General features: G+C 32.2%; 2 protein-coding genes across 2 annotated transcripts; both read left to right on the top strand.

The window, feature by feature from the left end:
• Nucleotides 1-10,592, top strand: LOC132751426 (uncharacterized). Its single transcript, XM_060741579.1, has 6 exons — nucleotides 1-547; nucleotides 1,276-1,303; nucleotides 1,551-1,649; nucleotides 1,922-2,020; nucleotides 2,300-2,911; nucleotides 3,155-10,592. The coding sequence occupies exons 1-6, from the start codon at nucleotides 95-97 to the stop codon at nucleotides 3,334-3,336; spliced, it is 1,473 nt and encodes a 490-aa protein (XP_060597562.1). The 5' UTR covers nucleotides 1-94; the 3' UTR covers nucleotides 3,337-10,592.
• A 1,961-nt stretch (nucleotides 10,593-12,553) lies between these two features.
• On the top strand, nucleotides 12,554-20,066 carry LOC132751425 (uncharacterized). Its single transcript, XM_060741578.1, has 2 exons — nucleotides 12,554-15,674; nucleotides 16,142-20,066. The coding sequence occupies exons 1-2, from the start codon at nucleotides 15,104-15,106 to the stop codon at nucleotides 16,321-16,323; spliced, it is 753 nt and encodes a 250-aa protein (XP_060597561.1). The 5' UTR covers nucleotides 12,554-15,103; the 3' UTR covers nucleotides 16,324-20,066.
• The last annotated feature ends 2,859 nt before the right edge of the window (nucleotides 20,067-22,925 follow it).

The following is a 22,925-nucleotide window of genomic DNA, read 5'->3' as shown; positions in this document are numbered from 1 at the left end:
AATCGAATGCGAATGCGAAAACGAAAGTAGTATTTATAAAATTCATAAACAGTGCAAATATCAAATTTTCATTGTTGTAATACTGACATTCAATATGTCGAGGGAAATATATCATTGTAATTTTATATATAATAATATTGAAATTAATGAAACTGAAGATAATCTTCTCGCTACCAGTTTCGTTCACTATTTAGACAGGAAAATAGGTGGGTGGGGTTTTAAATGTTATCTTGCAGAGAGGGATTGTTTAGCGGGAAGAAACGTGTTTGATGAACTATTTAGGACAGTGTCAGAGACAGAGAAATGTTTAGTAATTATAACTCCAGACTTCAGGAGAAATTACTGGGCTAAATATTGCAAACAAGCTGCGTTTAAGTACTTGTTACAAGAGGAACACCAACACAAGATGATCCCAATCACGCTTAATATCAATGATATAGGATCACTGAAGGAGTTGAATGTTAATGACCCAATTCATATAAAAGGATCTAATGAAATGGAATGGGGAAGAGAAATAAACGAAATGCGCTGGCAAAAATTGAAAAAGGTAAGTGTGAAATCATGGAAACATATTCAGTCGGAATTTCGATCAAGGTACATGTTACTATTTAGGTAACACATGAAACTGAAATTCTATCCAAAAAAAAAAAATAATAAAGATTTTAAAAAAATCCATAAATATACTGTAAAAAACACTATAGACGTTCTATATAAATTTATATGGATTTTTTAAAAGCGTTATTTATTTATTTTTTTATATATACAATTTCAGGCTCCTGTGCTATAAACCTTTAGATACATAGATTACAAATTATCGCCACTTTATTTATAATTTAGAAACATCTACATGTATCTTACTTCCACAGTAGAGATGTCACACTGTCTATATATCAAATGACATTTCAGCTTAAAAATGATTTAATTACATAAAGTATTTATGAAATATTGGTCTTTTAAAGGGATCCCATTTCTTTCAAAAATCCTATATAAATAAACAAAAACTTGTTACCAAGCTAGTAAAGAAAGTTGATTTCAAAAAGTCACGTGTTTGTGTACAATAGAATGTGTATTTGATCTGTTGATTTCTGGGTTGTCAACAGGAGTATAATATGTGCAAAAATTTAATATTTTTAGATCTGCACATAACTATCTAATATTTTAACACAATTTTCCATAGTTATGGTAAATGGAAGTATGCAATTGGAGATGTCAATAACAAAAGTAATTAGTATTCTTGGCTTCTTCAATATTAAAAAATAAATTCTTTATTTTTAGACTCTTGAAGCACCACATGTAGCTGAAGGTATGTTGGATTCGAATATATGTTGAGAGAATTTTCAGTAGAATCTAGTTCTAGATGTAAATAATATTTCAGTAGTACACGTTTAAGTATAGAAATTATGTCTACTCGTTACTCTATGGATTATTAACCAATTAAAGTGCCTAGTCAAATCGATATCCTAGAAGAGATGCAAACTAATTAGGAATAACTAATTTTATTATGGCTTTCATTAACGCTTTATCATCTCGTGTAGTATATTTTATTTTAGAACGAGGTGACAATCGACTTCGAACAGAGAGACAACAACTGCAGGTAACAGAACCATCTTCAGCAACAAATATGTCAAACATTTCATTATTTCCTACAGGTATTGCTGTTCTCCTATTTGCACTACACAATTTAGTATTTTATACTCGTTAAACTGCAACTTTTAGGTGGATTTGCATTGTGTTTGAGAAGTTTGAGATATAATTTGTAAGCTATCTTAACGTGAACATGGATTATTGTTTTATTTGTCACCATCAAAAACCTTCATTAAATCCGATATTTAAGAAGAGATGCAAACTAAACAGGCATCCCAACTTTACATGGCTTGCATTTATATATCTATATCTACTCAGGTAGTGTATTTTATTTTAGAACAAGGTGACAATCGTCTACGAACAGAGAGACAGCAACTGCTGGTTACAGTACCATCTTCAGCTATAAATATGACAAATAATTCGTTCTTTCCTACAGGTATTGTTCTCCTTTTTGCACGACATATTTTCTTTTGTATATTATACTCGTTGAACTGCGTATTAAAGATGGATATGCATTGTGCGTGAGTAGTTTTCAGATATTATATGAAAGCTATTTTGCACATATGCCATTTCTTTTCATTTTTATTGATTCCTATTGAGTCTCTAAAGGTTTGCTTTTTAATTAATTAACCTTACATTTTGTTAATAGTAACAAGTCCCTTTATAAGATGTTTGCCTTTGTTTAGTTATAAATATTGTTCTTATTTATTTCTAGAGCAGGGGGACATTTCAGAAGTAGGTTCAGAAGAAAATACACGTTCCACTGAGCAAAGTTCTTTTGTATCTGTTGATGGTTTCCCAAGTTCTTTAAGCCTTCCTGACAATAGACACAGCAACATGCCGTTACCACGACAAGAAGGGATAAATCAACAAGATGACGTAGATCATTTACTCATTGAATCATTGAATTTGGATACCGTAGATGGGGCACCAAATATGAACAGATCCGATAATTTGAATGATGTTGATCTAAGTATTGATACTTCACCAGCTGAAACTGACAATCCTAGACCGGAAACTATTGGTGGAGATGCAAGTCCAAATATTTCTGGGAATACCGAAGTGAAAAACAACAGTGCGTCCTTCCTTGATGTTACAGGTGCTCAAGATGAGACGGATTTGAAATTACCTATGGCTAATGAAGATACATCTAGATTACCTGATCAACGTCGTTTGAACCTGATTTCAACAAAGAATTCTCCTGACTCCGGTTATACAACACCAATTGAATCCATCTCAAGGCCGATATGCCCCAACATTGAAAATCGGCCAGAAATCCAAACCGATGACCAAAACATAAAACCCCAAGATAACAGCTTAACTACCGGTAAGATTATGAAAGAATCATACAACTTAAGGCAATTTATTACCTTCACTTTACGTTACATTTAATTTTCATATTTTATACATTATGAAAAAGTCAGATTGTTATACAGACTTTCTTATAAAAAAAGCCATATATTAATAATTGTACACAATAAAGCTTCTAACTGTTAATGTTGACTCAAATAATACTCGGGTATACATGTAACAGTTACTGTTGATATTAACTAACACATTAAAATTTCAGATTCCGTTCAAGTTAAACTTCCATTGGCACAGTCTTCCTTCACATCAAATGTTATTCGACAATCTGCAGCTTCATTACCAATGACTGACGAGAATAAACCAAGAAGTGCATTGAGTAAGATTGGAGCCTTTTTGTCTTTAGCAATGGAATCAATTTCTAACTCCGACCTAGCATTTAAATGACGGTCATCAAGTGAATTGGGAAGAGTCTATTGTATCAGTCTTATACAAGAAACAATAAAATAAATCGGCATTAAGTATTCAAAATACAGATGGGCTAAACAATAATAATGCATGTTATAGAGTCAACTAAGATTTTACAGAATGTATATGTACAGCTGGAGAATTATCATTCGAAAGTTCGAAAGACCGTCTTAGGTATTGAATATGTATTACTTTGTTAATAAAATTGGGTAATCTATGCATCATGATTTAGGCAGTGTTTTTATTGTTGAACAAACGAGGACGTTGTTCAAATTAAATTTTCAACACGTTTGATTTTAGACACGATTTATGACGTTTTATTGATGCCCTTTTTACTCCCCTTGCAACAGCTTGTCTTGTTAATGTACAGTGTTCTGCTGGGAGTCATTAATGTTTTTATATACTCAACAAAATAATTAGAGGGTCAGATATTTAAACAACAACAAAAATATATATAAAATTATCCTAATGTATATTGATGAAGAGTTATTGATTACTTTATCAAAATACAGGGAATGTTAAGTTTATTTTAACTGTTTTCTTCACTTTGTCACAAATGTACCATTTTATACATAAAGGATGGAGTAAATCAATTCTAATTGTCATATCTATAAAAGTTCAACTCGGTACCTGTGTCTTCTTCATGCAAGAAGAACTGCTTGACATCGTCTTTTGTTTCGTGCTATTAATATGATCGCTGCGTCGTCGTTGTCGTCATGAATATACTTTAATGTAGCCATTACTCATACAATTTTACTTCAAAACTAAACTTTGAATACTTGCTTATTGTGACAAGAGGCAGTTGTTACTAATATGGCTTTCAGAATAATGTCAATGTGTAATTGGCATTATTCTGAAAGCCATATTTTTGGAGGTATGCCCCCCTTTAAATTAGAATCGTTGTCATAATTACTTTGGTATCACCATGAAACTTGGAATACCTATTTATCTTGACAAGGTACAGTTGACAACACAAGGACCCAGCACAGTGTTGGGATAGTGTAAAAAAGTAATTCTAGAAAAAATATGTACTGATTATATAATATATAGATTATATATATACGATATAAATTTTTTCTAGAATTTCTTTTTTACTCTATCTCAACACTGTGGTGGGTCCCTGTGGTTGAAAATGGAAATTTTTCCGAAAACTATAATTTCGAATTATTCCCTTTTAACTTCTAAGACGTTTTGTCAGCTGAATGATTTTAAAACCATGAAAGATATCAAAGTGGAACTTGAAATTCTTCATGATTGTGACAAAGCGTAGTTGTGAAACAAGGGACATTATCTTTAAAGCAATATATTAGAGTTACGCATCTTTTTAACTATTTGAAAAATATAAACATGAATCTTGGAATACTTTTTGCCATGCCATAACAAGGCACAGTTGAATGACAAGAAGCATTTTTCTGAAAGATATTTTTTGAGTTGTGAACCTTTGTTACTAAAATTGCTATTTTTTAAAACTATCAAAACTATCAACTTGTAAAGTCTTGATAATTATGACAAGGCACAGATGTTAGATGAAGCTCATTATCCGAAAGGAGTTATTCCTTTTGAAACTTAATAATATTTATTAAAATTGATCGTTCTCCTGTACCGTCGGGCTTTAAAACCACATGCGGTGTTCTTGTTAGCTCACCTGAGCATATGCTCAGGGTGAGCTATTAGGATCACTCTTCGTCCGTCGTCTGTCGTCCGTCGCCTGTCGTCCGTCGTACGTCGTCCGTCGTCCGTTGTCCGTTCACACTTTTGAAACGACATCTCCTCTGAAACCATAAGGCATATCATAATGAAACTTCACAGGGATGTTCCTTGTGTGAAGCCTTAACAAAGTTGTTCAAAGAATTCCATTCCATGCAGAACTCTGGTTGCCATGGCAACCAAAAGAAAAAAAGTTTAAATATCTTCTTCTAAAAACCCAAAGAGCTAGAGCTTAGATATTTGGCATGAAACATCTTCTGGTGAGTGTCTACCAATTTTGTTCAAATAAAAGCCCTGGGGTCAAAATTCGCCCCGCCCCAGAGGGTCATTGATTTTCCCTATATGCATATAGTAAAAGCTTAAAAAATCTTCTTTTAAAGAACCCAAAGAGCTAGAGCTAAGATATTTAGCATGAAACATGTTCTAATGGGTGTCTACCAAGTTTGTTCAAATAAAAGCAGTGGGGTCAAAATTGGCCCCGCCCCGGGGGTCATTGATTTTCCTTATATGTGTATAGCAAAAACTTAAAAAATCTTCTTTGAAAAAACCCAAATAGCCAGAGTTTAGATATTAAGCATGAAACATCTTCTTCTGAGTGTCTACCAAGTTTGTTCAAATAAAAGCCCTGGGGTCAAAATTGGCCCCGCCCCAGGGGGTCTTTGATTTTCCCTATATGCATATAGTAAAAACTTAAAAATCTTGTTTTAAAGAACCCAAAGAGATAGAGCTAAGATATTTAGCATGAAACATCTTCTAATGGGTGTCTACCAACTTTGTTCAAATTAAAGCCCTGGGCTCAAAATTGGCCCCGCCCCAGGGGGTCATTGATTTTCCCTATATGCATATAGTAAAAACTAAAAAAAATCTTCTTTTAAAGAACTCAAAGAGCTAGAGCTAAGATATTTAGCATGAAACATGTTCTAATGGGTGTCTACCAAGTTTGTTCAAATAAAAGCCCTGGGGTCAAAATTGGCCCCGCCCCGGGGGTCATTGATTTTCCTTATATGTGTATAGCAAAAACTTAAAAAATCTTCTTTGAAAAAACCATAATAGCTAGAGTTTAGATATTAAGCATGAAACAACTTCTAGTGAGTGTCTACCAAGTGTGTTCAAATAAAAGCCCTGGGGTCAAAATTGGCCCCGCCCCAGGGGTCATTGATTTTCCCTATATGCATATAGTAAAAACTTAAAAAAATTTCTTTTAAAGAATGCAAAGAGCTAGAGCTAAGATATTGAGCATGAAACATGTTCTAATGGATGTCTACCAAGTTCGTTCGAATAAGAGCCCTGGGGTCAAAATTGGCCCCGCCCCGGGGGTCATTCATTTTCCTTATATGTTTATAACAACAACTTAAAAGATCTTTTTTGAAAAAAAAACCCAAAAAGCTAGAGTTTAGATACTAAGCATGAAACATCTTCTAGTGAGTGTCTACCAAGTTTGTTCAAATAAAAGCCCTGGGGTCAAAATTCGCCCCGCCCCGGGGGTCATTTATTTTCCTTATATGTGTATGACAAAAACTTAAAAATCTTCTTTGAAAAAACTCAAATAGCTAGAGTTTAGATATTAAGCAAGAAGCATCTTCTAGTGAGTGTCTACAAAGCTTGTTCAAATAAAAGCCCTGGGGTCAAAACTGGCCCTGCCCCAGGTGTGTCATTGTTTTTAACTATATGTGTAAAGAAAAAAACTTAAAAAAAAATCTTCTTTTAAAAAACCCAACAACCTTGAATGTAGATGTTTAGCATGAAACATCTTCTAATGGGTGTCTTCCAAGTTTGTTCAAATAAAAGCCCTGGGGTTTAAACTGGCCCTGCTCCGGGGGCCTATATACAGGTGAGCGACTTTAGGGCCATCATGGCCCTCTTGTTTTACTTGGGGACCATACACAACTTTCCATGGAATGGCACTGTGTCACATTAACACATTTGCAGGTGTTGATAAATAAAAAATTTTAAATGGGGAATTTTGTTTAAACCAGTGCTAAAAAATATTTTCTAATATCGTCCAAAAACAGGCTTGGTGAAATCGAGCCTGCAACATTTTCAATTCGCCGTTTTGAACGTTCTCTAGTGATTACTTTTTTGTATTTTCTGATCGCAAGATCAGTAAATACAAAGCTAACATCCACGGTCTAACACAAAATGTCCTCACAGACCTAACAACGCAAAGTAGTTATCACTCAAAACTGCTTAAAAACCAGCAATTTAAAAGAAAGAATAATTTTCTGTACGAAATCTGCTGTGGTCATAGTATTATTTTTACAATAGGTTTATCTCTTAGATTTGGTTTGCTAAATTGCTAATCATGGTCATGCAACTATATAGTTAGGTGAAGAAGCAGGCGCTTGTTTTGGTTGAGTCTATTATTTTTTGTTTAGGGGGTTGAGTTGTCATACACAAATTTACAATTTATATGCATTTATTTTTTTCCAATGATTGTTATTATCTTAAATGCTTCTGGAATCGTTGTTTTATCAATTCATTTGTAAATAAGATTGTTATATGTGTATTAACGGAATAATTTTAATGAACACGAAATTAGTTCACACCTACATGTGTATTGGTAACGTGATGGTTTAAGCCAATGAAAACACGTCATTATTATACTCAGACAGAGAAAAAGTGTGCAAAGAGTAAATCGATTATCTTTATGTAGCCAGCAAACTTTGAATTGCAAGTATTTTTTCATATCTTTTCGGCAGGATAAACTGTCCGAGGATTCGTATCGTAAAATGGCTGCCATTTACAGTATCAAGTGATTATCCCAAGCACCACCGCGACTTAGCATGGGAATTTTAATTATAGCTAACCTCGGTGCGTATACCTTTTTCATATTTTATTGTAATAAATATTTACAAACTGTGTCTTTCGGTTTTTTTTATCAATATATAACCAATAATGATGTTAATATGAATAAATAATCATATCTCAAATCTTTGACGATGATTTACAATGAAATTCTACCTTTATTGTATTAAAAAGGTTTTTAATTTCCTGTAATTTTATTTTGTGATTATGCTTCAAAGCAGTCAATTGACCGTGGAGTTTCTTTTCATATTTTAATTTCCTTGAAATCATTTTTCTCATCTGAAGGCATGCAACTTTAGTATGGTGATACATTAATTACATTCCATGAAAATGTTTAAAGATATAAAATATCTCATGACATGTTTGTTCATTTTACATTACACCTTTAATTCAGCAAACATAAAGTCTTCACAAAAAGTAGTATGCAATCGTACCTATATTACATACGAATGTATGTAATATTTTTCTTGTTAATGTAGGCATTGAGCGAATTACAGTGCATAAAAAGTTTAGATTAGTCAGTAGAAATATGAGGTTACAATCACAAATTTCGCGGATGAATACCTTTTTACCCAATGAAAAATGTTTGACTATTTCCGTAAAGCTTAATCAATGAAAATGCTATTTTTAGCTATGTCGATTAGCGAATACTCAAGAGCGTAGTACACAAATAAATCTGACTGTCGAGTAGTGGAATATATACATGTCGGACTGTTTTGGCGAGAAGATTTTCGCTAAATTATTTTCATCAGTGTTTAACAACAGGTTTATCGTGAACAAAATACCTCGAAATTAATAAGGATTACAAACACGAAATGGAAATTCTCAATTTTAGATTTATAATGTATTTGTTTTTATTCAAGCCACAAACGTATTACTTCACCGTGGTGCAGAGGTAGTGCGCTCGTCTAGGGTGTGAGAGGCCTAATTAAGGTTCAAATCCTAGTCGAGGCAACATTTTTTTTGAAGTGTCTTTTTTAAGGAAGTAGCCACGATATGCAAGGATAAAGTGGGGCTGTCATAAAAAATGAAAAATGATTTTTTGATGTAACCCTAGGCATGCAAAATTCCATATGTATCAATCTCAAACTGTTTTAGAAAAAAATCTAAACGCAGTCGCTGCGTAAGATGAATTATAGTATATAAAAATAAACTTATACAGGAATGATCAGAAAATACCACAGAGCATGCAGCCCTTTGATTATATATATTTTGCCTGTGTAGCTGAAGAAATGTGGGACCTCAGTGAACGTTGCTTTCAAGTTGAAAGTTATCTTTCAGTATATATATGATTATATGAAAATACGCATTACATAAACAATTTCAGTGATTTTCAAAAACAACATAGTTTTCAATCCTCTCGCATTTTTTGAGATGTGTTGATACTTTTATACAAAGCCTATACATTATATATTTTTGTACATTTTTTATATTTTTATACTTTGTTTTTTAGACAATTCTACTGTTAAATTACCTTGTATTGGTATTTGTCATGTTTGTGCCATATTTATAATTGCAAAAGATTGTTTAAATTGACTGTTAAAACTGATGACACGTGACTCGTGCTGATAAAAAATCGTTGATAGATACATGTAACATCAGGGTATTTGCAATACTTCATTAGATAAAGGCAGCATTTGACCACCCATACCTATGTAAATTACCAGTATTTTGACTTGTTTTATCAAAATTGCTAAATGATGTAACACCTTATCCAAACCAGGGCAATTGTAACTTGTCCATGTATTTTCTTCTTTGATTATATTATAATATAAAATCATCAGAAAATATAAATTATAGAATATCTGTTTATTATTGAAACAAATAAATATTCTAAATATAACTACACTAAAATCGCCATTTGTTTTCATCATAGTAGAGACTCAACGATATTTTGTTAACATACTGTACATATAATTAGGTTTATAATATAATTGTTGAATGAAATAAATGTAGCACATTTTATTATAAGTTTATGTTCTCTTTCCAGTATTATACATGCCACAACACATTTGATGAACGTGTGTTCTATCCAAGACCATTGAAAAATGTTTATAAAATACAAATTTACAAGTCCCTGAACTGGTTAATTGTATATTGTTCTGTACTATTTTTGTTTAAAAAATCGAAAATCATTTGCATAATATTTGCATATCGCAAATATTGGCCGAACCCAAAGTACGATATTGAGAACACAGACTGATCAGTTTAATGAATTTTGTGACTTTTAATGACGATATGTTGTCATAGTTTACCCAGCTGTTTTGTGTTAAATATATTTTTGCAAATTAATGAAATTTTCATGGTAAACGGGTTAAAATGGATTAACCTCGCATTTCATTACAAGTGCTCAAAGTCTTTTCTACAATTCTTATAAGATGCGAAGTTCAGTATTAAAACTATATGTTGTAGTAATGGTTTATGGGTTTCATTTGGTTGTGTTTAACGGGTGCAGAATCCAATAAGCATTTTGTTATTTTTCCTTTATATCTTGTTATTAACTTTTAGCATGAATTGATAAAAAGTTATAGCAAATCACCAAATATTTAACATTTATTAGGTTATATAAATTTAAAATAGAACAAGCGACAGGCAATGTCATGTGTTTTGTTTTGAATACGAATGTGGCAGAGACTTTGATATAAATTTTAAACTACTCAGTCTTGATTGTTAATTTTTGTATTAAAAACAATGTAGACGAAATAAATATTTATTTAAACCAATTTTATTTAAACTTTATTTTCCAGTCTGCCATACAAATATGATTGTCTTGAATTATGGCAGGTCCAAATATTTTATATATTTTGTTTTGTTTTTGAAGCTGTTTATTATATTAAGTTGATAAGTTATAACTGTTTCATGCCATGATTTAGCAAAGTTTAACATATGGATGTGAGGTATGGGGTGTATATAATTACGAGATTTCGTATAAGAATCTTTATCTTCGAACTGCAGATATATTTTAGGAGTTAAAAACAAACACCAGGTTATGCTATTTATGGTGAGTTTGACCGGTTGACCGGTTTCCTTTGTCGGTTATTATTTAAGAACGATCCGTTAAATTTGACTTAAAATGAATTAAAAAAAACAATGATTTAAGTACATGTTATAATATTATTTATCATATGTTTAAAGATCAATATGACAAATTACCTGTGCATGTTCGGCTAAAAGAATGAATTCTTAATTTGATCATTTAGGATTTACTGATATAAAATATGAATTATTTTGATAAATTTATATATAAATAGGAAAAGAGACCAGTTTATCAAAGATTTACAGAAACGCTGTCAAAATTGGAAAGCTATTGTAAATATAAGACCGATTTCCAATAGACACTATAATATAGGGATGACTCTTACATATGTACAACTTAGCTATCATGTTCTTGAGGTAAAACAGGTAGATATTATATTCTGGAAGCTTTGAAACATATTAAATATATATTTCATTGAATATCATTTGGTTTAAAGTTATCCAATGTACAGAGCTATGAGATCAAAATATTATGATCAAAGGTCATGACCAGCAGTACAAAATATTTGTCTTCAAAGAATAGAAAAAACATATTAAATCTTATAAAATTCTTTATTTTAGTAGCGTCTTTTGGATGTGATCAGCCCGTTTTGCTGTTCATCGTGTATGGTATACGTCGTCAAAACGTGCTTTATTACTGTCTCCTAAACTTCCTGGCACTTACTTGTTGAATTCCTTAACGAAAGGGTATATTAGAGTCAGCTTGTCTGTCGGTCCGTCGGACGGTCCACGTCGTGCTTTCCGGACAGTAACAAGAGTTTGGAATGAGGTACCGGTATTGTAATCAAACTTGGTGTAAAGCTACCTTATGAAGAGACCCCAATTGGTATTGCATTTGGACCCCCTGGTGTCTAGGCCAAGGTCACTTTTATTAAAAATAGAAAAATGGTTTCCGGACAATAACTAGAGTAAGGAATAAGATATTGTAATCAAACTTGGTTTATAGCAAACTTATATGAAGATCCCAGTTGATATTGCATTTGGATCCAATGGGGTCAAAGTCACAGTTGCTAAAAATAGAAAAATGGCTTTCGGACAATAACTTCATTTTTCTATCAAATTTTGTGTATAGCAAGCTCATATGAAGACACCTGTTGGTATTGAATTTTGACCCACTGGGGTCAAGGTCAAGGTCTTTATTACTAAAAATAGAAAAATTGTTTCCGGACAATAACTTGAGTTAGGAATGAGATATTTCAATCAAACTTGGTGTATAGCAAGCTTATATGAAGACCCCGGCTGGTACTGCATTTGGACCCCCTGGGGTGAAGGTCAAGGTCACGGTTACTAAAAATAGAAAAATGGTTTCCGGACAATAATTAGAGTTAGGAATGAGATTTTGTAATCAAACTTGGTGTAAAGCAAGCTTATATGAAGAATCAGGTTGAGAATGCAATTAATTGACAGTCGATACATCATTTACTATAGGTTGAGTTCAAAATTTTCTTCAGACCACTTATTTTTCAAAAAGTCAAAGTTGGTGGTTGGAATATTAATCACCTTTAGTAATAGGTCTATTTTTATTTGTTTTGTTTTTGAAGAGGATTAGATTACAATTCAACAGTGTAAATACCACAGAAAACTGTACATTTTAGGACTGTTTTAACGTCTTTTTCGTTTTTTACCCTTGCATACAAGCCTAATATTCACTTGCATAGTTGTGAACAGAATGACCTGCTTTAAGTGTCGTGTCTGATTAATTTTTCTTCTTCAAACAACTGCTAGCGGTAACCCAATTCCCAAGTACGATATAACTTGTTTGAGTACAGATACAAAACATCTAATAATAGATTTTCAACATAAAATGTATTTTATTGTCCTTCATAAATCTGATTTGAACGAGGGAGCGTAGCCACCGAGTATAAATCAGATTGCCGAGTGTTTTGATGTTCTTTCTCTTTTGTATCATAGTCAAACATAAAAAACACGTTCCCTGATACCGCAATATGAAACCCCACAAAAAAGTAACCGATGAACGAGCATCTGAATATGATATTTCCATCGATATCCCTTTCTCTGTCTTTCTCGTGTTTCGATGCTCTTTCTATTAATTTACTTAGAATATATAATGTTTTATTATATGAACAACTTGTATATGTCGAAAATCGAAAAGAGGAAGTACATGTTTATCGCTTTGATTCAGTTATATAAGGTCGAAAATGATTCGTCACTTTATCTTATCTTTCGGTCACAAAGACCAATCTCTCATTACGTAACGTTTAATCGAAACGAAAACGAAAGTAGTATTTTTTAACAGTGCAAATATCAAACTGTCGTTGTTGTAACACTGACTTCCAATATTACTTTCAATATGACGAAGGAAAGCTATAATTGTTATTTAATATATAATATAAATGAAGGTGACGGGACTAATGATAGTTCACTCGCTACCAGTTTTGTTTACTATTTAGACAAGAAAATATGTGGGTGGGGTTTTAAATGCTACATTGAAGAGAGGGACTGTTTAGGAGGATCAAACGTGTTTGATGAACTGTTTAAGAAAGTGTCAGAGACAGAGACATATTTAGTTATTATAACGTCAGAGTTGAGCGAAAATTATTGAGCTAAATTTTGCAAACAAACTGTGTTTATGAACTTGTTACACGAGAAAAAAAACAACACAAGATGATTCCAATCACTCTTAATATCAGTGATACAGGATCACTGAAGGAGTTGAATGTCAATGCCGCTATTCATATAAAAGGATCAAAAACAGAGGAATGGGACAAAAACAACGAAATGAGCTGGCAAAGACTGAAAAGGGTATGAGATATCGATCGTGGACCGGAATTTCAAGTTTTATTACTATTTAGATAAGATATGGTTATAAATCTTAAGAGAATGATAGATAGACTTACATAAATTACAAAGGCTTATAAACACTTAAGAAACACATTTATCTTGCTGCCACGGTAGAGATGACACACTATATGTATCAAATGACAATACAATAAATGCTTAAAATAAAATGATTTAATAACATAAAGTATTCATAGAATATTGAATTTTTAATGGAATATCCCACTTCTTTCGAAAATTCTTTGCTTTATCAATAAACAAAAACTTGTTATCTAGCAAGTGAAAATAGTTGATTTTAAATATTCAATGTGTTTGTATACAATATTGAATTTTGTTACAATAAACAATGTGTATTCGTTTAGTTGATTTCTGAGATATCAACAATAACTACAATATGTAGAAAATCAGTCTTTTAAACTAAGCACATAATTATTTAACATATTTTTCCTAACAAAGGGCCTCCCAAGTATGGTCTGTGGTAGTATGCAATCGTTGATGTCTATGTGTCAAAGTACATTTGTAATAAGTATCCTTAGTGAAAAAACAAAATTTCTTCAAATCCAAGAAAATAAATTTCTTTATTTTCAGACACTTAAATAGAGAAGGATAAAGGTATGTTGGATTCGAATATAAGTTGAGAGATATTTCAGTAGAATCAAGTTTTAGATAAAAATGATAAAATGAGTAGTACACGTGTAAGTATAGAAATCATACCTACTCGTTAGTCTATGTATTATTGTTTTTTTGTCACCATTAATTTTAGTGCCTCGTCAAATCCGATATTTCAGAAAAGATGCAAACTAAACAGGAATCGCAAATTTAACGATGACTTTAATTTATATATCTATATCTACTCATGTAGTGTAGTGTATTTTATTTTAAAACGAGGTGACGAAGAGAGAGACAACAATGCTGTTTACAGCTACAATTATGTCAAATATTCCTTTGTTTTCTTCAGGTTTAACTCTTCTCCTATACCGCCTCCATGGTCGAGGGGTTAGAGTCGATGAATAGCTCTCCGGCGTGGGTTCGATCCCCGGGAGATGCTTTGGTAGTTTAGCGCGGATGAAGGCTAGTACTGGTGTAACTCTCCAGGAACGATGGTTAGGAAACTACCCGCATATATGTCTGAAATACCGTTGGGAAAAGGCGTAAAATGAAACAAAAAAACAAACAAACAAAAAACTCTTCTCCTTTTTACACTACACATTTTCTTTGTATAAACTGTGACTTTAGGACGGTTTTGCATCATGTGTGAGTAGTTTTGAAATATTATTTGAAAGCTTTCTGGCTTTTCTCGATTTCTTTTCATTTTCATTGATGTCTACTGTGTCTCTAAAGGTATGCTTAATAATTAACCTCACAGCTTTGTTAATAATTACAAGTCCCTTTAAAATAAATGTTTGGCTTTCAAATATCCAAATATTGTTCTTATTTATTTCTAGAGCAGGGCAACGTTTCAAAAGTAGGTTCAGAAGAAAATGCACGCTGTTCAACAGAGAAATCATCTTTCAGCATTCCTGACAAGAGACACAGCAACATGTCGTTACCACATGACAGTCAAGAAGAAACAATAAATCAACTAGACAATAAAGAATTAAAAATAAATACTGTAGATAGGGCACAAAATATGAGCAGATTCGAGAATTTGGATGATGCTGACCTAAGTATCGATACGGCATCAGCTGAAACTGACAATCCTAGACCGGAAACTATTGGTGGAGATGCAAGTCCAAACATTTCTAGGTCTAAGAATTCAGACCTTGATGTTACATCTCCTCAAGACGAGACAGATTTGAAATTACATGATCAACGTCATCTGAACCATATTTCAGAACAGAATTTTCTTGACTCCGGTTATACAACACTATCTGAATCCATCTTGAGGCCGATATGCAACATTGAAAATCGGCCAGAAAACCAGACCGATGGCCAAAAGATAAAACTACAAGAGAACAGCTCATTTACTGGTAAGAATACAAAAGAATCATACAACTGTAAGGCAATTGTTTACCCTTTTTTACTTTACATTTTAGTTTTATATTTTCTACGTTATGAAAAAGTCAGATTATTATACAGCATTTCTTATTAAAAATTTGGAAACAAAGTGATCCCTCGCAAACATTTAACACAACAAAATTAAAAGAGAATTGCAGACTCGGTTTGATTGAGTCTGTACATGAGGGATAATGAATACGTGCAACATCCCTCACGCCCCCTAGCACCGACTTGAGCGGTACTCAATTCTCAACACTTAATAGTTCTGGCTTCAAGCATCCCGAAGGACCAGAAAAATATAACAAAAGCCTTATTTTTATTAATTGTACTTTAATTTGATTGTAATTTATTAATGTTGACTCAAATCAATACATGTATTTTGTCTCGGATATGCATGTAACAGTTCCTGCCGACCTGAACTAACACATTAAAATTCCAGATTCCGTTCAAGTTAAACCACTATTGGTGCTGTCTTCCTCCACATCAAATGTTATTCGACCATCTTCAGCTTCATTTCCAATGCCTTACAAGAAGAAATCAAGAAATACATTGAGTAAGATTGGAGACGTTCAGTCTTTAGCAGTGAAATCCTTTTCTAACAGCGACCTAGCATTTAAATGATGGTCATTAAGCGAATTAGGACGGTGTTTTGTATCAGTCTTGTACAAGAAACGATAAAATAGGTCGACATCAATTATCCAAAATACAGATAGGCTCAACAATGATGTATTTCATAAAGACAACTAAGATTGTACAGAATCTTTATGTACAGTTGGAGAATTATCATTTTATGACGGTAGTATTGAAAATGTATTACTTTATAAATAAGATTGGATAATCTATGCATCATAATTGAAGCAGTTGTTTAAGTTATACAAATCGGGACGTTGTTCAAATTCCATTTTCAACACACTTGATTTAAGACACGTTTCCTGACGTTTAATTGATGCCCTTTTTCGCTTCCCTTGCAACATATTGTCTTGTTTATGTACAGTGTCCCGCTGTGAGTCATTCAAGTTTTTATATACTCAACAAAATCATTAAAAGATCAGTTAGTAAAAACAACAGTTGATCATACATTTGTACCGTTTTGTACACAATGGGTGGGATAAATAAATTTTAAATTGTCATATCTATAACTCAAATTTCCACAAAAATTTCAATTCAGTACAGCATGTGCCTTTTTCGTGGTATAATAACTGCTTGGCATCGTCTTTTGAAGCTCTCAATCAACTTTCTAAGTTCAGTATGCTGACTCCTTTTCCAATTCTGTTCAGCTCACCCACTGTCTGGTTGGTTGTTTCGGTCTGATCATCGACGTCTCTGTATGTTCCATGCATCTTCTAATAAATTTTAATCCAGAGACCATGCGTTTGGTTCCTTCCTGTCCAGGTACTCGATTACCACCAAGGAGCGATGAGGTCTGGCGTTATCATCAATTAGAACAAGGTTTAGTCCTATCGCTGTGGCGAAAGGCCTAACAATATTGATAATTATCTCGTCTTCACGGCAAATCTAAGAAATGCTGGTCCATATCAAGACTGATTCTTCCTAAAACGATCATGCTCCATCACAGAACAGAACCGTTGGTTGCTAGTTCTCCACGCCCGTCTGCTTCCATCATGAAAGTCTTAAAGTAGAATTAAGATTTGTCTGTTTTGGAAATGTTACGCAAACATTGACTTCCCAAGCATTGACATGCCCCACAGCAGCATCCTGAACGCCCTCTGTTTGCGTGTTGATATTTTTGGTCAAAACAATTATGTTTTCTTTTATATTTTTTTATAATTTTTGATCATGTTGCTTTGACAATAAATCTGATGTGTAAGACTCTCTGAAAATGCTTTCAGTATAATTTCTTTCAAAAAACACATTTATTTTAATCCCTTGTCAAAACAACTAGTTGTTCTATTGAAATGTTTGCATAAATTAAAGTGTGACTTATAAATGTTCATAATGGTTTGATTCTTTAATCATTTTTTTGAGTTTTTTTTCGTTCGGTCGTTTGACAACTTGTATGTAATATTCAGGGATCATATTATCTGTTTTACTTTAAAAATCCCATTTTATTATATTTAGCTTTGCTCATTGTTTTCTCGATAAAAGCACACCCATTTTAGCTCGTCTGTTTCGTGAAACGTTCGTGCTATGAAATGATCGCTGTGTCATCGTTGTCATCATGCAAAGACTTTTTAATGTAGCCCATTACTCAAACAATTTGAAAGGCATCAATTTGAAACTTTGAATACTTGCTTATCATGACAAGTGGCAATTGTAACCTATTACACATGGGAATTATTTTGAAAGCCATATTTTTAGTGAACGTCCATTTTAAACTAGAATTGAAGTCAAAATTGCATTTAAGTAATGATTTCAAAACTATAAATGGCATCACCATGAAACTTGGAACGCCTATTTATCTTTACAAGGCACAGTTGATAAACAATTGGCAGTATTCCGAAATATTCCATGTTTTAATTTCTAAGCTGTTTTGTCAGCAATGCTTATAAAGTTGAATGATTTCAAAACTATAAAAGATTTCAAAGTGGAACTTGGAATCCTTCATGATTATGAGAATGCGCAGTTGAAAAACAAGGGCCTTTATCCTGAAAACATTATATTAGAGTTATGCATATTTTAAACCTAGAAAAAATGTCTTTTAAGTAGAATGATTTAAAAATTTGAAAGATATCAACATGCATATTTGAATACTTATCGTCATGACATAACAAGGCAAAGTTTAAACACAAGAATTAGTGGCATTATTCTGAGAGATAGTTTTTTAGAGTTGTGCCCCTTTGTAACATAAATTTTTTATTATAATCGCTATTATCGACTTGTAAATCCTTGATAATCATGAAAAGGCACAATTGTAAAACAATGGTAATTATTCCAAAAGCTAAATGTTTAGGAGATATTCCTTTTTGAAACTTTTAATATGCATTAAAATTAATCTCTTGCTTTAACACCGCATGCAGTGTTTTTGTTTTACTTGAGGACCATACACCACTTTAAAAGAGTTGTCACTTATTTGTCAAATTGAAGGTTTCATGATATCCGCTGTATGAACACATCTACGGATGTTTCTAAATTCATAATTTTACCAATTAATGTTAAATGTGAAAATTCTGTTTAAACCCGAGCTAAGCCTAACATCAACATTTTCAATTTTGTAGTTTTGAACGTTCTCTAGGAATTACCTTTTTATATATTTTGCCTGTGTAGCTGGAGAAATGTGGGACCTAAGTGGTGGCGTTACGGAAACGTTGCTTTCATGTTGAAAATTACCTTTCAGTATATATAAGTATCTGTTGATGATACGAAAATACACATTACATAAAAAAATTGAGTAATTTTCATTACCAACAATAAACATAGTTTTCTCTCTCACTGTCTTCAAATAAAGACATAAAAATTCTCTATAAATCTATCCACATTTAAATGCATTGATACTTTTATATAAAGGCTTGTTAAGAATATTTCTGTACAGAATAGTTTTGTATTTTTATAGTTTGTTTTTAGACGAAATTTACTGTTTAATTACCTTGTATTGGTAATTTTCATTTTTATGTCATATTTTAAATTGCAAAAGAGTGTTTGAATTGACCGTTGAAACTGATGACATGTGCTGATAAATTATTGTATAATATCATCAGAAAAAATATGTATTCATTATCTTAACTCAACTCGCCATTAGTTTATATCATTGCAAAGACTTAACGAATATTTTGTTTTCATACTTAACATATAATCAGGTTATATGAGATCATTCTTGATCTATAATCGGAAATAAATGTAGTACAATTTATTATAAGTTTATATTCTAATGACATGTCTTTCCCTTTCCAGTGTTTGATGAACATGTGTTCTATCCAGGTTTTCAAAATACAATGTACTTTTTTATTCCTGAACTGGTAAATAGCAAATCGTTCTGTTCACCCAAGGCGATGTATTTTTCGTTTTAAAAAAAAATTGAATATCATTTGCAAAATTATTTGCATATCGAAAATATTGGCGAACCCAAAGGACGATATTGTGAACTCAGTTTAAATAAATTTTGTGACTATCAATTACGATGGTGTCATGTTTAACCCAGTTGTTATTGTGTGAAATATTTTTGCAAATTAATGAAATTTTCATGGTAAACGGGTTAAAATGGATTAACACCACATTTTGTTACAAGTGCTAAAAGTCTTATCTACAATTCTTAAAAGATATATGTATTACATTTTTGTATTAAAAACATGGAAGACGAAATGTTTTTTGGTATTGAAAACATGGAAGACGAAATAAATATTTGTTTAAATCAATATGTAGCATTCTTTATTTTCCAGTCTGCCATACAAATATGATTGTATTGAATTATGGCAGGGCTGAATATTTTTATATCGTTTTGTTTTTTAGCCATGTATTAAGTTATTTACATAACTGTGATACCATGATTGTGCTCATATTGAAATATGGATGTTAGGTATGGGGCTTATATATAATTACGAGATTTCGTATAAAAATGTAGATATCTACATCTTCAAATTTGTAGATATATTTTAGGAGTTAAAAAACCAAACACCAAATTATGCTGTTTGTGTTGAGATGGACCGGTTTCCTTTGTCAGTTATTATTAACAAAACGTTCTGATAAACTTCAGTTTAAAATGACAGAAAAACAATGATTTAATATATATATGATTCGAGTTGTTCCTCTGGTTACAGCTCTATCCCAAAAATATATATATTGCCCGATATTTATCCACTTTTTCATTTTTAAGTATTTAAGATGTTCGTTTCTAGTACTTGTGATACAAAGTATTTATTGTGACAAACAGACATTTCAAAAGGATGATTTCTGTTCAAAAGTATGAGATTCTGTTAAATGTAGCGTTTATCTCCCTTTTTCCAGAACTTTATAGAAAACTAGAAGAAAAGAAGCGGCTCACATATATTTTCATTTCATCCACTATAACTCTGTACAATTTCTTGATTTCACTATTGGGAGAAATTATATATTGTAACGAGAATCACAAAAGTATCAAAATACACGTCTTTATTTTCAAACGTTATTGTAAAGAAAAGGTAAACTTGCGAATGATCTATTCATGTGTTGGAATTAATTTTTTAATATTATCAAATTAAAAAATTCCCTTTTTGAAAAGATAACGCATAATTTCAGTTTCTGAGTAAGGACTGATAGCCAATTATACTAGTGCAAAATTCAAGGATTTTGCTTATTAATTAGCCACAAACTTTCTCTGTTTACGAATAGTCGTTCTATTTCTTTGGAACCTCAATCAAATAACATAACATGTGACAATACAACGGGATAGGTACTGTTACACAAAGGATGGATCTAATAACTGTCTCCTGGAAAACGTTACGGATTTTATCAGAAAACGCGTATATATACCGAAGAAACACTCGAAAAAATGGGTTATTTGCATCTTTATAAAGAGAGATTGAGGCTCTAAATTACACTTGGAAGATTCATCTTGCCTTACATGCTGTTTTATGTGTCAGAGTAAAATTTCTTTCGTACATATTGACCTGTTCATTTTTTTTATTTTATTCCTTGCCATACTTAATTACCTAATTCTAACATAAATCCTCGGCTAACAAATTTATGTCCGATTTTTTTATGATTTATACATTATTCTTAGCATTTTTAGAGAACATTAAGTACTTGTAACAATGACATCGCTCTGAAGTAGACAAAATTAATGACATGAATATGGTTTGCAACAAAATATTATGAAGTATGCACTACATGTATGTTATCTTCAGATAAATCGGTTCATATCAATGTAAAAACAAAGGAATTATGGAAGAAAACGAACTTTTCAGCCGTTAATAAGCTAAAACGGTCGGGAAACCCCACGGTATCTCAAATTTGCTGGTCTACTCTCTATATCTAAATTAGTTGGATTTACATTGGATAGGTTACTTTAGATATGCAGTAGAATTTAATTGTATAGAATCTATTGTTTGTCCCAGCATAAATTCACCAAGTTTACAACTCCTGCAATCACTATTCAAAATAACATGGTATAGAACTTTTTAATTTTCAATATTTGATGCAGAGCATAAAAAATATATAATATCATGACAACACTTCATCTCTGTCGACATAAAATTGGGCGACATGCACAAGCTCAAAAATATTGATAGAGCAATTGAACGCAGACTTCTGAAAGAGTTGGCTCTTTTGTTTACTAGGCTTAAAATATAAGCGCAGAAAACAGTTTAAAAGCTGTGCAATCATTTAATTAAACTAACGTCACGTAACACATTAATTCAAATAGTAAAGAATACAATAAATTACATTTTCTAAGTAGAAAAGCTTTTTAAAGGAAATTTACAATAAACATCCTCCTTAGGGGCCGTCAGTAAACCAGTTTAAACAATTACTTTCTGAACTCTGCATCACTAGACCTATACGTTCATCTGAGAGCCATCCCCATACGCACATTTCGTAACCCAGGCTTCTGGCCTCCAGCATATCTTCAGGAGAAGCTATGTCACCTCCTCTCTTCTCCTTACATGCTTTCTTCGCCTCCGTGAAGTTGAGCGAATATCTACCATTTTCTCCAATCACATAGCAAACTTATAATAAAGAACAAATAACAATAAAACATATCAAAATGACACTTTTGATGAAATAATTCAAAATAAATTACAATGGCATGAATTTTTTTAAAATGTAGATTGAGTAAAGTAAATATGGTAAAGTAAGTAAAATAAAGTAAGTAAAGTAAAGTAAGTAAGTAAAAAAATAGTAAAGTAAAGTAAAGCCAAGTAAAGTAAAGTAAGTAAAGTAAAGTAAAGTAAAGTGAAGTGGAGTGAAGTGGAGTGAAGTGAAGTGAATTAAGTAGTTAAATAAGTAAGCTAATAAATAAACTAATAATAAGCAGAACAAAGTTAAATATATATCAGAGCTTATTGATGAATCAATATCTATATTTATGATAGTTAAAGTTACCTACACGGGAAGCGTATCTTTGTCATTGTCTTCCAGTTAGATATTACAACCAACTCAGTCGGCACTTGTTCATGTGGATGATCATTTGTTTGATCAATGTCCGACAGAAGGCAGTAGTTTTCTTCTAAACTCCAGAACACCGTTATACAACCCTCTGTGGCCGAACAGTCGGACAAACACGAAAGTGCTGTCCGCGAGGAATACTCAGCACTGACATAAATTTGTTTAACTTTCACATCATTTCGCTCCCA

Source organism: Ruditapes philippinarum, unplaced genomic scaffold, assembly GCF_026571515.1.
Source record: "Ruditapes philippinarum isolate M1 unplaced genomic scaffold, ASM2657151v2 ctg18368_1_1_1_1, whole genome shotgun sequence".
NCBI classification, from domain to species: Eukaryota; Metazoa; Mollusca; class Bivalvia; order Venerida; family Veneridae; genus Ruditapes; species Ruditapes philippinarum.
Note: the sequence above shows the minus strand (reverse complement) of the source record. Positions and strands in the feature narration are given on the sequence as shown.